The sequence below is a fragment of the Dermacentor albipictus genome, chromosome 1, assembly GCF_038994185.2.
Source record: "Dermacentor albipictus isolate Rhodes 1998 colony chromosome 1, USDA_Dalb.pri_finalv2, whole genome shotgun sequence".
In the NCBI taxonomy this organism is placed as follows: Eukaryota; Metazoa; Arthropoda; class Arachnida; order Ixodida; family Ixodidae; genus Dermacentor; species Dermacentor albipictus.
In genome coordinates, this window is record NC_091821.1 from 64884074 (window position 1) to 64900222 (window position 16149).

Here is a 16149-nt window from a genome sequence, read left to right on the forward strand (position 1 = left end):
GGTTATCGACGAGCTTTCGCTTGCCATGGATCGCACGCGTACGCAGAGAAGAAAGAACAAGGAAAAGTACATGCCCTTTCATAGCAAGGCAAGCGAAGTAAATAAATGCGCACATCTTTGCGTATAACAAGCACTCATGGCGAAGTTACGGAACTCCCCCGATCCTGTCCGTAAATTTGTTTTGAATTAGTCACGGCATGTATTCAAGCACAAATTTGCGACACAAAATAGCATCAAGATGGGTGCGCAATGTGTATGAGGCATCGTGGTAGGTGGTTACTCATGTCAGAGTGTCCAGATATTGTGAAGTGCACATTAAAGAGATCTGAGGGTTTTCAAAATGCAGATACAATCGAATGCTTGCTTGATGTAAAAAGTAACTGCTGCGTAAAGTCAGATATTGGTTTATATTGCAAAATAGTTCTCACCTGATAATTGTTTCACTCTAACGCTTGTTTTTTTTTCTGTGAACGAATGCTGGGGTGTTACGGGCCAAAAACCCCATTTCATTATGAGGCACGCCGTAGTGGGGGACTCCGGGTTAATTTTGACCACCAGGAGATTTTTAACGTGCCCCTAATGCTGGGACACGCGAGTTTTTGCATTTAACCCCCATCAAAATGCGGCCGTCGCGTCCGGGATTCGATCCCGCGACCTCGTCCTTAGCAGCGCAACACTATAGGCGCTTAGCCACCGCGACGAGTGTTTCTTTTTTTCTCGATAAACCAAGGAACCAGATATTTCATGGAGTCATGCGTGACAAAGAGCACGTGGCAGCAGTAACACTGTGATAAATGATGCTACATAGCAGAACCGGGCTACAGTTTGTGTCCTACAATAACAGAAAAATGTGTTATTTTAAAGCAAGAAAAACGGACAGCTATATAGGCCACGTGAAAACAAACTTCGAACTTCATACAGCGAACTTCATACTACAGTGCAAGGGAACCAGCTTTTGTATCAAACCAAATTGGTGCTGAAAAAAGCTCAAAGTGGCCTCAGCATTACTTCAATGAAGGCTTTTGCTTTAAAACTAAATCATGAAGACACTTGATTGTGGAGAAAGCTATTGGTGCAAGGCCATGCTGCTTGCTTGGGTGCTGGTCCTTGGTTCCTCTCTCAGGGTGTCATGCTGCGACTGACCTGAAAACAACAGTGGCGCTTTAATATGCATATAACAGTAGCATGATTGTACAGAACTCAGTAAAGCACAATACTTTTTTTTGGAAGAGTGGTCAACAAAGCCCTGCAGTGTGCGCGTATGTGAGTACCGTGTGGGAGGCCACTTCCAAATTATGTTTATTCCAGCCACACAACTATTTCGTTTCAGGTAACTGCAGATTATTAGTACGTGGCCAGTCAGTAGCACCGTATACACTATGAAACAAACAGCACTCACCATAGTACATATTGTACATGCCCCCTCCCCCCCCTCGCACACAACACGTACACAACACACATACACACAACACACAACGCATACAACTCCATGTTGGTTGTCGCTGTTTGTTTCAAAAATATAGAAGCCTACACAGAACATTGCACTGACAAGCTTCATTTATTATTGCCAATATGCACTAAGCTAGTGGAGTGTGTGAACTTCAGATTAATTGAGGAGTCTGCGGTTTTCTTCTTTAAGTGCACTTAAGCATACGAAAGGCGACAGATTCAGAATGGCTGTTGCTTCATTTTAAAAGAACAACAGTCAATGAAGAAAAAGAAAGGAAAAGGTCTCAGATTTGTCTCCACCGGTTCCGCTACAAGAGTAATTACCACCCTACCACTGTCTTGGTCGTTTTGCTCGTTGTTTTCCTGCGTGTCACCTATTCATGACAATATTAACCTACCGTTTGTGCAACTATGGTTAAAACATATTTTAAACCATGCAGCCAGTTAAACGCGATATCAAACACAAATATGCGCATTCTCTCATGAATTCCTCTTTTATAACTGTTGTAAACTAATCTTACTATCCCTTGAGGGCACACGTTGAAATGGCGGAATTGAAGCCGATCAGTGGAGAAGTGATGCGAGGACTTGATTACTTCTTGGCCTCAATTTCGGAATCTGTACATATTCTTCAGATATAATACTTATGAAGTTATTCAGTGAATCCTTTTAACTAGCAACCTGAACATTCATTGCAATCTGTCACTCATGTCCTCTTCAAGTAATCCATATCAATAGGCTGGATTGTGCTATATGCTCCATACGCTTTTTTATTTTCTGAACTAAAGAAAGTGGCACTTTCGCCGGAAAGGCGAAGCATCGATTGCGATAGCAAATTAGTAGAAAGCTATACGAAGTAAGGATACTAGTTTTATCGGCAGTATAAATTTGGAAACATTCGCTTACTGAGCGAATTAACAAGCATGGTGTCCGCGCGCACAAGCAAACACGAACACATCACACTCGATGAGCGCGGACACTAGCTGTCAAAACCCTGGTGTGAGCAAGCGCAGCAGCAGCAGCGAGCGAAGTGACTTTCGTGCGATCTATGGGTTCAACGCAAGGGCGGAGAGAACAGAGCGCGCATTAAAGGAAAGCTGAAACACGTTTCGAAAAAAAAAATGAATTCTCTGCGGCATTCTGCAGTTTTGAGTCCCCTGAACACGAATATCGGGTTCAAGAAGGGCGGACACAAGCGCAAGCGGCAGTTTTTTCATGAAAACGCGCAACATCGCCTCAGGGTATCGCGCGAACGCCGCTGTTGCCCGTGATTGGTCGGGGCCGCTGTGACGTCATTCGCGGAAGTCGCCGGTCGGCGCCGCCGCTTCAGAGCGTAGCACGCTGTTCTGTTCTGGCTTCATAGCTGAGTTGTAAGCATTATGGGACGTTCTCGCTGTCTCGGACAGCTTGTATTTTCGCCGTACATTTTCGAACCGCCAGCCGATACGGAAAACGATGGCGGCAACGGCGGCAACGACGATGTTGAGTGTGCCAAAAGCGAGAGCGATGTGTGCACCTTCTCACGTGTTGGAAATCTTAGCTGGTACGCATGCTTTTTTTTTTTCTTGTAGCTGCACGTTCCAATGACGGGAGAAAAAATGCGCTAAAGTGTCACTGGGAACTTGCTGCTGGAAGAATGCCGAAGCACTAACTTCTCATTAGATTGTAAACACGGGTGCAATTACGCGATGTCAACCATCTTCCCGTGGTTTTTTGAGTGTTGATACACGATCGCAAACATAAGTGCCGCGTTTCAAAGCGCGCACATGCAGTGCTGCGAGGTACAGTCATGGAAGTTGCTTATCGTACACATCTAGAGATGGCCAGAGGTATTATATGTGCAATATTCATACTATGGTTCGACGACTTTGTGATTGTGGCTCAATCAAGAATCGGTATGAGTGCTCCATGCTAGTGTTGACATAAAGATATTATCGTGGTAAACACGATAACTGCAACCGTACGTCGAATCTCACTAGGCAAGCCTATACTCCATTTCATACCTCAGGTGCAACGCTGTGGAAGCTACGCACGAAGTCCGGTCACCAAAATTTATTACTGCGCGCGTTTTCGTCTGTGCTTCGCAGCGTGCCAGCGGCGTCTGCTCGCGCGAGCATGCACGTGAAGCTACCGCGACGGGCTGCAATTAAAAAATGCCGAAAAGAAAATTGATTTAAAAGAAGTGTTAGCAGCCGTATAAGCACACGGATTGTTTCTATGGGTAAATTCCTTTTTTTTCATTCAGAACTGAGCTTATATATGAACAATTTTCTCAAAAATCGGGTCAAGAAACACCGACCTTTTTCTAATGCGAACGCAGCCACTGCAGGAAGTATCTCAAGCCTCAACAGCGTTGCACCTGATGTATGAAACGGGGTATAGCAACGCTAGCAACAACGCGTTTCCGCATTTGTCGTAAGGCTATCCGGCTATCGCGGAAATGGTCCGAGCACAGCACAGTTGATTTCGTCGGGACGAACTTATCTCTCCTCACCGCACTGTGCTGCAAGCTTCTTGTCCTTCGGGAACCTGTGAAACACCACATCATCTCGCCCGCCTGTGTTCGCGCAGCCGAATGCTCCACAGAACGAGGGCATGTTGGGCACCCTTGGCTGTAGGCGCTCACGCAGCACAGAAGGAAAGAACAGTTTACGAAAATCGCAAAAGAAAACAAACGTGAGCGGCGGCGGCGGCGGCGGCAAATCTCTCGTAGCGTCGTTCAGTAAGGCGCAAGACGGAAAGAGGCATGCCAGCACGCCGGTCCGGCAGCTCGGTCCCCGCGAGTGACGTCACTCTCGCCGGTTCTCTCCTCTGGCAATCACCTCACCTGGCGCTCCGGGAAGCGACGGGGGCGTGTCCGCGGGGTTGATTTAGAAAGCGATTTCCGCCCCTTATATTAACAAAACGAAGAAAAAAATTTCAGAACAGTAAATTATTAGGTCTGTTCTTCCCAATCCGAGCAATTCATGGAAATTGAAAACCGTTTCAGCTTCCCTTTAAGGCACGAGCCGTCTGCAGATCACTTTCAAGATACGGCGCGGGGTCGCGCGTGCAAAGTACGGACTTGGCGGAGTCGATGTCCCTCTCGCGCTGCCTCCGTCAGGTCCCCTTGCTCCCGGACGCGAAATGCGCGGTCGCAAACAAATTACACGTCAGCTATTTTCGTAACAATGTCTAGCAGAATGGCACGGGGTAGAATATAGTCCTGATAATTCAAAGCGTTGGACACACTACGTTAACTGTATAGTATAAGTTACGTCAAGCAATGACACATATTGCTCTATTCCTTTTTTAAATGAATGTTTTGCTGCAGTTCAATTTATGCAAATTTTCGCCATTTGTTTCTCAGTTTTGCAGTCTACCGTGCATACGTTTTCTTATTCTCCATCAGAGTCAGGAAGTGAGGCTAGCAGACAATGTGCGAGCAATTCTTCGTTGCCACGAGCGTGACGACAGCATATTGTTACGTTCCGTAGCAATATCTTCGCGGCTCGGGTATTAACCCCTTCCGCGCTGTGCTTTTGAAATGCGTAGAGAGTACACAAAGCCACGTAGTCTAGTGTTCCAACTAACTGTCTTCAAAATGAAGCGACTTAGTCAGTGGCCAGGCAAAATCGTTTCCCGACGGTAACGCACTAAAACACTCGAACCGCAGCTAACGAAGCAACGAAATTAATACTGGATACCATGCACCCTCATATGCGGCGGGTTCATATGCCAGCATCAAAGCAAATAAAATATTACACAGCTGAAAAAAGCCGCATTTTGCGGTCACTACAGTAAACTAAACACTCGAGCGTAGCTAAGAGCTAACGCCGCTTAGTGAGCTTTGTTGAGAGCTCACGCATGCTTTTTTTCTCGCAGCCACAGCAAAAACAAGTGCATTTCGAAAAGGCAAGAATAGACAGTAATACATTTGTCAAGCCCACTGGCTAGCCCTTACGTGTGCTATAACAAAAAACTAAAGCTAAATTTTATACCCAAGAATGACGTTACCTCACAAAGCGCATGAGCACGCTGAAATGAGTAGCTGCTAAGTTTTGTCACTGTCTGCCTGAATTTTCTTTGCGGGCTACATTGTAGTCCTCTTCTATGTCATGAACAGGCGGAAAATATAGTGTAACAGAACACGTCGTGCACTGTTTGTGATGTACTTGAAAACCACTCACCTCTTACGATTTTTGAAAACAGAAAGGGGGCAGTACCGACATGCGTTGACTCGAAAAGCAGCCATCTTGATTATGGCACGGGCCGTTAAAGCAGTACCGCAAACAGCGCGTCGTACGTGGTATATGCAAAAAAACGGCGTATATGAAGATAAAAAAACTCTTAAATTTAATTTTACATTTTTTTACGCAGTTACAATAATTTAAAACGGTTACAGCTTAGTTCTGACTCGATTTATAGGCTAGAGATCAAGAACGGAAAATGGCAGTATTTTTTCTTTTAACAGGTTTCTGTCATAGAACATTAAAAAAAAATTCTGTAAATTTTCTTTAAATTAACAGCTTTTTTTACATTGTAGCCGGCCAACTTAGAGGCCCGTGCCTTCCAATACATTGCGCCTGCGAAGTTGCATCCAACCAGTCTCACGCTCCGCTGCTCCTGTGTGCTGGCGCCCCATCTTGTTGGTACCACAGAAGTGGAAGACGTGACAGCGGGATTTCTCTCGGAAACTCATCCACCACTCCTTCAAGGATTTCGTCCACATAACGCTGTCCAGTCAGTGTGTGATCGAAGAAGATGGGACCAACTATATAGCACCGGCGTAAATTCCGCACCCCACATTGAGCGGCCACTGGTACAGGTGCTGAGGGCGCTTTACCCATTATGAATTTAAGTCACTCCAATAGTGTGTATTAAGCAAATTTACCTCGGCGTTTCTGCAAAAATTAGCTCCATCTGTCCAGATAATGTTGCTCAAAAAGTCTGGTGACTCACCGGCTTTTGTAAGGACCCCATTTCGAGAAATCTAGACTATTTTGCATGTGCCTGTCTTTCAAGCATTAGTGCAGGCTAAGGTGGTACGGGTGAAAGGCCGAGCCACGCTCCAAATTGATCATTTGCAAATTGGTGCCAGGGCGGCCACGACCCCCGCACGCTAACATGAGGGTTTGAGGCCATAAATGCTAAAGCATCCGTGCGTAGGCTAGGGCTCAAAGATGGAGTCCTCCTCCGCTCTTTTTTGAAGCTGCCATTTTGTCTCGGGTTTTATAATTTCTGGTGATCGTCGATGCGTTTGGCGTACTGTTCTCATGGGAGGTATATCAAGCAGCCTTCCTCTTGTTGCCATTAGAACTACAGATGGCCAAAATTAACCCGGAGTCACTCATTACGGCGTGCCTCATAATGAAATTGTGGCTTTGGCACGTAAAAGCCAAAAATTAAATTTTAAACATGGGACAAAGTAAAGAAACTTCAGCGCAAGCTAAGCACCGTGACACAAGTGAGGGAGCGGGAAAGTACAGGCGCAACGCTAATAGACAGGAAGACAGCAGCGTGGGCAGCCAATGCGGGTTGCCGCGGGTTGCCGATATTATGTTTCACATGAGAGGGAGAATTCGAATTGGGCAGGTCAGGTACCAAGCAAGATAACCGGAGGTCTTAACAGAGGTGGCTGCGAATCGGTGCCGTATGCAGTCGACCAGAGCAGACAATCATCAGGTCGAATGAGATTAGCAAATTTGCAGGTGGTGTGGGCTGACGCAAAAACTTTGGGATGCTCTCGTACGTAAAACAAGCGGATGATTATTGGGAGGATGTAATAAAAGGCGACGTCCGCTTCAAGAAGTGCACCACATGCTTTGCCTTTGCACACAGAGTCGCCTTAGTTGTATGGCGTTTTATCCAAGGGACATCGACAGACGGCTCCGTGTAGGCCATACCATACGTATCCGTGATAGAATACAGCAAGGCTATAACCGCTCGTGCTGTATTGTCACAACACGATACTGTGCAAAACTGAATAAAAGCAACGCCATGAGTTGAGAAGTTGTTTGCTATAGCGTACGTTGGCGACAAAAGCGAAAAGGAAAAACCACCCTTGACGACTAGAATAGACTCGGCAACGAGTGGGCATGCGGCCAAGGAAGGAATAAACAAAACGAAGTAGCAGATTACGTTAAGCAGAACTTGCACGGGGATTTCAGCTCTTGCGGCGAACAAGAGCGATTGCGCCAACCTACTTGTAAAGGGGGAAAAATAAACGCAGACAGACGTTAGTGTTGCACAATTTAAATGACGCAATCACTAAGGAAAGTTACATAAGACTACAGCTGGTTCATCCGTGATATGGTGGAGCAGGAATACAGCAGTTTAGCAAAGTATCCATACAAAAGCATAACAAGAAGTTAAAAATGATTCACCCATCTCTCCGCACGGGATGACCGCGAAAGTAGCAAAGCTGCCTAATAATTCCATGTTTTATTTGCTATTCTTTATTTTTTTGGCCTTTTACGAACAAATAAAACTTACTACTCCATAGCGCCTTCGGTGATCGCATGGCCTCGATGGCCGTTTTAGTTATGTGCAAATTAGAGAAATTATAAAGTGCCCCAGCAATATACATAAGGAAATTTAATAAACCTCTTTAGTATTTTCCCTTTTATTTGATGATGACAACGCTACTGCTTTATCGTTAAAGTATTGCACATTTATACACATGCCTGTTCATCTGGTGTATGCGACTTTCTTGTTACGACGCCGCGCACACGTTGCCTTTCGAACTTCACATGGTGAGTATGCAACTCGACCTCTCTCTCTTCGTTTTTCTTCTCACTTGTCATTGCGATAGTTTGAGAAGTTATACAACTGACACTGAAGTGTATCATCTTAGCAAAATCAAATCAAACTGCACTTTATCAAATCCAGTCAAAGACCCATCATTAAAGAAATCGAGTAACCACAATTACCGTCGTTTTCTCAATATTGCATGTTCGGAATTTCCTCCTATATATGTTGCTCGTAAATGTAGAAAGACCAGCCTTCTGAAAGTAAGGACAGTGTAGTGTTACCGCTGAACATACGAAAGTTGGCCTGCGTAGTCCGAGCGAAGCACCGTGCAGTTCTAACATTTTGGCTACGAGTTCAGCTGGATCCGCGTTTCACCACTTGACTATAGGCTAAGCGGGAATAAATCGTACGCAAATATCGCAAGTGTGTCCAATAATTTGTGCATTATTTTTACATATGTCATCTTCACATTTGAAGAAGTAAGTGCTGTAGCGTGGTTCTGCACCCGACGGCGGTAAGGCCAATTGAATTAAACCTGTTCAGCAGTTTTTGTTTTTATTTTTTTGATGCGATAGCGTCAAATGGCTCATTGAGCTCAAAAGCCGGCGTCTGTAGTCTGTAGCACCGATACGACACCGAGATTTCCATTGGCTGCGAAGCCACGTCTCGAACGCGCCGTGACGGAGCAAAGCGGGCGAAAGGGGACACCTGCTGCCGCAGTAGCGCGCCAGGGGTTGCGCGAGGGGAGAGGGCATCGCCGCGAGGTACGTCACCCTCGCTCTCCTTTCGGAAGCCAGCACATGGTTCGTATCTCTCTCTCTCTTTCTCTCTCAGCCCGACTGGACTTGGCTGCTGCGCGCAGCTGCCGGCTTTGATGGCCACTGCTGCTTCCTCGGTCTCTCATCGCGCAGGACGTCGGTGGCATGCGGCGTTGGCATCGCAGGCTGCTGCTACTTAGGGGTTCGGGCAACACGTACCTCTATGGTACATTACTAGCGCCGCAAAACTCGAAGGAGCGGCGTTCAATTAAACATTAATGCTTTCGCATTCACAACTCGTGAAAGGTGCTTAGGCGTCCACAGATTTTTCACTTTATTTTTTTTTTCGTGTTGGGACAAATCTCACCGCGCCTACTACGCATGCGTGCGCTTTCCGGAAGTTTTTCTGCCACCATAATACTTATAATTCTCGAGAGATATTCGACCATGGCGTGAAGCCACTACGCGATGGTACACTTCGCATCTCCGCCAACTAGAGATTTTATGGAAGCAGTGGTGGACGATCCTTAAAAGAGTGCATATCCAACTATTAATCTTTTCGCCAGGTTTAGAGGCTGGAGGAGTGAAAAAGTTTAATCTCTTGACGTGAACGCCATGTTTTCTAATACTTGCAGTTGTTAACACTCACCAGCTATTTGAATCACCGTTACACATTCTTTTTGAGTGCGCGGTCGACAACACGTAAGTGCAATATTGTTGTTCTCCAAAGGCGCTCCGCATTAATATTCGAGCTTGGCATTCCCAATTTACGATATCTTGAGTGTAGAGGCGGTGGTGCTCACGCGTTTACATTTCAGTAGCGCCATGACCGAGGATATAATATGGGCTCGTATTGCAATAAGATATGCCACCATGTGTTGAAATTTACTTAACAAAGTTCATTCGCCCGAAGTAACATGTTTTCTGACGATGGGAAATATCACAAACAGTACGCGGCACTTAGAAGTGGCGAGCTTTATCGTTGTGGTATGTTCGACTGGTGTTTCCGAGCTCTCTGATAGTTGTGCGAGACAGTAAAGCTTTGTTTTCAAGGTTTTTGCTACAACGTGCTTGTTGTCGAAATAAAGCTTAGCCGATCTGAAAAACGACCTTAAAAATGCGGAAGAATTCTCGGAAATTATCCGTCGAATGTGCATTTTATAGGAATGTCAGATTTATATGCGTGCTCCGACCTAGTGAAGCACTTGTGATGCTTCTGTGCTTTTCTCTCGCTGCAGAAAACGCAGAATTTCTTGAGTGAATTACTTAATTGTTTCGGCCATAGAAATACGAGCGCAAAGTTAATTATTTATTGTGTAAACAGCTTGCGATGTTTCACGCCGCGAGACGTGCTTGCTAAATTGCACCCGCGGTTCACGATCTTGCAGTCAAAGCACTATGAACAACTCCAGGAGTTCAAGAAAACAACCTGCCTTGCCTTGACATTAAAACCTTTGGAATATAGTTTGTATGGCCAGAAATGGAGCTAGCGCTCTCGCGCAGCAAATGTGCGGTCATGAAGCACCGATTAAAAAAATTAGTGCCATTCCACTCTGTGAAGGTGTATGACCAGCTTCTGGTTTTCTTTCAAGGATACGTTCTGAAAAGGTTGTTTTGATAACTTCACTTGGAGGACTATAAACGGCAGCTCTGCACCTTTTGGAACGCAAATGGGCCCCTCAAATGGGCCAACCACGGAGGGGATCTATAGCCCTGCAGTGACTCCGCAAAATGTGGCACCTAAAGTAACATGCTCCAAAGCGAATTAATTAATTTCGTTCAAAAGCAATGCGGTGGCGCACCGCATGGCTCGAGAGCTTACGGACTGAGGCCCAAACAATGAAACGTTCCTTTCCTTCGAGCGCTTCCTAACCTTACGTGAGGCCTCCTTACAGCGAAGGACCGATGGAGGAAGCAAGCATACTCTGAAAGCTCCCTTCACCCGTCTTCACGTAAGAAGCGGTTGCCGCCACGCCTGGGTTCGAGAGTATCTCTTAAAAGCTTTAGGCGAACACCCGAACACCACTATTCAATAAAAAAGGTTGTATCGTCGCACAATCTTTAAGTTGATGAGCTAATATAGAGAAGCGTGGACGCTTTTTTTCTAATTTTGTTTACTAAACCTAAAGAAGTAGCGCATTACAGTGCAAAACTTGTTGTGCTCCAGCAACGCTGGCACGCCGGCGTCGTGCAACGCCTAGCAACGCTTCCATGCCGCACGCGTGACTGAAACGAACGTGCCTGACGAAACGTACCGTGCTCGCACTTCTCCGAAGGTGGGCGACAGCGCGCATGCGCAAGCAAACGTCACGTGGTTAAGCAGTGAGGCGAAGCGCTCGTTCAGGGCCAGGAGCGGCGTAAGGACCCATGAAGGTAGCTTGGCCCAAACAATGAAACGTTCCTTTCCTTCGAGCGCTTCCTAACCTTACCTGAGGCCTCCTTACAGCGAAGGACCGATGGAGGAAGCAAGCGTACTCTGAAAGCTCCCTTCACCCGTCCTCACCTAAGGAGCGGTTGCCGCCATGCCTGGGTTCGAGATTATCTCTTCAAATCTTTCCGCGAACGCCATTATTCTATTAAAAATGTTGTATCGTCGCACAATCTTTAAATTGTATAGCTAATATAGAGAAACATGGACGCTTTCTTCCAGTTTTGTTTACTAAAGTTAAACAAAAAAGTTGAGCATTACAGTGCAAAACTTGATGTGCTCCAGCAACGCTGGCACGCCGGCGTCTTGCAACGCCTAGCAACGCCTAGCAATGCTTTCATGCCGCACGCGTGACTGAAACGAACATGCCTGGCAAGACGTACCGTGCTCGCGCTTCTCCGCAGGTGGGCGACAGTGCGCATGCGCAAGCGAATGCCACGTGGTTAAGCAGTGAGGTGAAGCGGTCGTTCAGGGCCAGGAGCGGCATAAGGACGCATGAAGGTAGCTTTGGAGCTACCTTACGCTGAGGAAGCACCAAGGAAGCCTTCACCGAGGGCCCCTCAGTAAGGAAGCTTTCAGAGTGACATAAGGTAGCCTCACCGCAATGAAGGCTTCCTTAGTGAGGTAAAGGAAGATTTCATTGTTTGGCTGCTTATGCTGAGGAAGTACCAAGGAAGCCTTCACCGAGGGCGCCTCAGTTAGGAAGCTTTCAAAGTGACATAAGGTGGCCTCACCGCAATGAAGGCTTCCTTACTGAGGAAAGGAGGGTTTCATTGTTTGGCACTGAGCCTCAGTTAGTCTCGCCTCACCGATTACCAACGAGTGTGAGTTTGAAGATCGAATGACCAGATTTTACGAAATTACACAACACCATAGATTGCAGAGGCGCAGATTCCCGCCGCCGCTCACAAAATTAGGCAAAAATCAGTCTGTCGAATGACGGCAGTCACAAACCAGATCCTATCCGAGTCCAGCTATGGTGCACCTAATGCACCCAGATTTATACACGATTGAAAAGTGCAGGCATTGTTATTCTGGAGCCACCCTATAGAACATACCATGGTAATGTACGGTTATAATACACAATAACGGTGATGCAGCCTCAAACAGCGGCAGCCTCCGCGCGCGCTCGGAGTCTGCGTTGCTCAGCTCGGACCTGCAGCACCAACTCTGAGCCGTCCAGCGAACCGAGGAAGCCGTCAAGGGCCAACAACCCTTGGCCCAAACCTAGGCAGAGTCCAACTCGCACCAAATCCAGGCCACTCGCACCAAATTGCAGGCCACTCAATAAAGTTGATTGATTGAATGAATGAATAAATGAATGGCGTGCCTTTCTTTTCATTTCCCTCGACTGTTTTGCCAAATTTCTCTCAAACATGCTATTTTCCGGCAATTCAGCAAAAAAATATAGCCGGTGCCTTTATCACACTTACCACTTTCATATTTTTCTTTCTTTTCTGTTCGGGCAGCTCGCATACTTGCGAATGTATGCAGAAATGCATATAAATGGCAGTCATACGCAAGAGTTCTTCATCTACTTCGCCGGAACAGCGAACGTTGAATTGTCTCAATGACGCGGCTTTCAGGGCGTCTCAAGCAAATGGTGTAATTCTGTTGCCTTAGGTCACTGGCATACCGCAGGTGAACGTACGTTCCCTTTCAGATGAACAAAACGCATTTATGACAGTTCAATGGCATTACCTACTATCCTTGCGTTGATAAAACATGGGCGAATATGCGTAGCTCTGCAATTACAGGGCACTCTCCGCTACACCTCATTCCCCACGCAAATCAATCGTTCCATGACGCGAATTCCCTGCATAGATACTACCCTATTACCCTTGCGTTCGTAAAACATGAGCGAATAAGCGTAGCTCTGCAATTACCCGGCGCTCTCCACTACACCTCATTCCACACGCAAATCAATCGTTCCAAGACGCGAACTCCTTGCTTGCAGAGCGCTCATAGCACTGGTGTTTCCAAGAAAAGGCTGCCGCCACCACACTTGACCATGTAGTGGGCATGGTGTGATCATGCCTAATAATAGAACTGACGGCGAAGCTCGGGTTGTGACGTCATCCTGTCCAAAAGTGCGGTGGCTCCATAGCCTCGTCTATGCGTAATTGTCTACACCTTATTTTGTATATTCAGATTCCGAACCGGCTTTCACTTTCTGCTTTCCGACCGGGATTTAACCTTCCAGAGCAGGCGACCGGCGCCAGCGAGTCAACAAATGGGTCTGCGGAAAACACGGGGTCTCCGAAGGACACGCATGTAACGACGCCCAAAGAAAAAACAAGCCCCGCTAGCATCTGCCCCCAACTCCCCCTTTTTTTTCTTTCGTCTATTTGCTCGAACAGCCGCTCGCCACTTTTCGCGCCGGCGAATAATATAGATGGTGCGCTCTTTGCGAGCCTCTTTATCAGTCCCGAATAGCCCTTTCTCTTTTCTGACTATAAGCTGCACCTTGCAGGGGAGAGTGAATAGCGAGCGAATCAGGTTGGCTTACTCTAGTGAGAAAGATCGAACGAGGTGCCCTGGCTGATAACGCACGCCGCGGTGGATATTGAAAGGCAAAGTAACCCCGTGTTCGATGCTCACGCCTGGCTTTCATCGGAGAGGAGAGATTCGCGAGAGTCGCGACAGCAGAAATATAACAACGGAGCTTTCGAGGGCTCTCCTTTGAATATAGAAACTGTGCAATAGGTGGCGGCGGGTCTCTCGTCTAACGATGCTACTCATCATCTACGCATTCATCGGGGCGTTATTGCTCGTGGTGACTGCATTTCTGGCGGCGCACGTGGCCCGGTACAAGACTTGGAAATACGTGAAGCACATGCCGGGGCCTGACGAGACGATCCCGATGCGCACTGTGCTCCAGGTGCAGCTTAAGGCGTCGGCGATGAAAGACGTGCTACCTCCAACTGTTGGTGAGTGTTGTCGCTCAAAACTGCACCGTTTCTGAGTGTGCCCGTTTGTGCGCGTTTTCCTCTCCACGGAGTGGAAAGAAAAGCAACGGCGGAAAGTTTTCGTTAGATGAGAGAACGAGAATTCGCCGCCGCCTGCGACGAAGGTACACCAATGTATTGTCTGTTGGTTGCATGGTCCGTCTTTGTCGCGCTGTTTGTTAACAATGAAGAGCGCGCAGCAATGAAGTCGAAATGGTGACTGCTAATATTTTTTCTATCGGTACAGCCTTCTACTGTGCCATTTTCTTATGGTGCACACGTTCTTAGCGCATCGACTTTCTTGATACCGAATGAATCATGACGAGTACGATGATTTAAGTACGCAGTCACAGCTTTAGATGAAAGTTCAACTGGTAGCTGCGGTATGGCGGTGTTCTAATAACGTTCACTCCTACTGCTCCCAATGACTGTTGAGCTCATCCAACAACTCCAGTTTCAGCAAGACTTCCTATTACGTTCCACCCAAAGGGCGATGATGAAAAGAATACGATTAGAATCACGCATGAGGTGTAAGGTTACTATGCCATTTAACTTGTTCGAAAAGAAAAATGTAGTTCGTGGTCTCTCGCATAGTGGCAAATGAAAATCCGAAACTAAAACCCCTTGGAGGTTTCTATACAACCTCGAGCGACGTACTTATGCTAGTGTGCACGTCACGTCTGCTATACAACTCCAAATGCTGGCAACGGAGATCCAACACACGGCTACAGAAAAATTAATACAATTCTACTCAGCCCATATTTTTTGCACTCGTTTGCGCATTAGAGGCCAGAGTAAGAACGAACGTATGCTACGCCTAATATGAATGCACTAATGTGTATACTAGCAGCACAATATAGTGGCCACAGAACAGTTATCCAGTAATATTTCTCGTGGAGATGGGGAACGCGCTTCACCGAAGACCCTGGGGAGACGATAATACTAAGGAATTTTGGGAAAGGGGGTAGGTGGCCGGTGTGACCCCCCTTGCCACCCACCCCCCTCGGCTAAGTCCCTGCCACAGAAGCTAGCGTCGAGGATTCCTGCGGACTCTTGAGTAGCATGAGAAAGATCTCCAAAGTACGTCGACACGTGTTGCGATACTGCTGATGGCGCCATCGGACAAAGGCGACATCAGTTCCACAAAGATTATCAGCGCTATTATATTCTTTATATGGCGACCGAGTGATAGTGACTCACACAACCGCAATGCGTTCTTAGTGCAAGGCGATATGCCATTATGCGTGCCTTTCCAACCAATTGCAGTATACCATTGCGGAGTTCCTCCTCAAAGATGCCATGTTTCATCCCGGGGCTCCCCGGCGACCGCGAATGGCAGTTCCTCTCAAAATTCATCGACGATATTTTCACTCTCGCTCGACACGGCACAAGGAAAGCTGAGAGGAAGAAGAGAGGGAAAGACAGAGAGGTTAGCCATTCTATAGAGCGGCTGGCTACCTTGTCATGGGACAAGTGGGTGAAGAAAACTGAATGGTATAGAAGGAAGTACAAGCGAAAATAAAGAGTCAGGGAGAAACTGCCCACAAGCGCGATGAAGCGCAAGACAATTTTTGAAGTCTCACTCAGTTGACGTGTCCTCAAAAAGAACAACAACGCGTTGAACGCATTTTGTGCTGAGAACGATTTGGACCCACTATACTAGAGGTGTGTCTTCCGACAGCAATTTTCCAATCTATCTATTGCGGTCATGAGCTCTTTTCTTGGAGCTCTATTTCCTCTAACGAGCGAATCACATAACGTTTGCATTATATTTATTTGCAAAATTAGCCAATATTAATCATTAACTCCGCAAGCCACAAATTAAAAGAAATAC

General features: G+C 46.7%; 2 protein-coding genes across 2 annotated transcripts in view; one reads left to right on the plus strand and one right to left on the minus strand.

Annotated features, from left to right (window-relative positions):
• Positions 1-885: 885 nt before the first annotated feature.
• The window catches only part of LOC135912483 (cytochrome P450 4c3-like), a 135293-nt gene continuing 120029 nt past the window's right edge, over positions 886-16149 (minus strand). Inside the window, exon 11 of the mRNA XM_070521646.1 lies at positions 886-1143. Within this exon, the coding sequence (XP_070377747.1) occupies positions 1067-1143 (77 nt within the window). The 3' untranslated portion in view covers positions 886-1066. The remainder of the gene's footprint in view (positions 1144-16149) is intronic.
• Positions 13935-16149, plus strand: part of LOC135912484 (cytochrome P450 4C1-like) — a 38863-nt gene continuing 36648 nt past the window's right edge. The window contains exon 1 of the mRNA XM_065444924.1: positions 13935-14297. Within this exon, the coding sequence (XP_065300996.1) occupies positions 14099-14297 (199 nt within the window). The 5' untranslated portion in view covers positions 13935-14098. The remainder of the gene's footprint in view (positions 14298-16149) is intronic.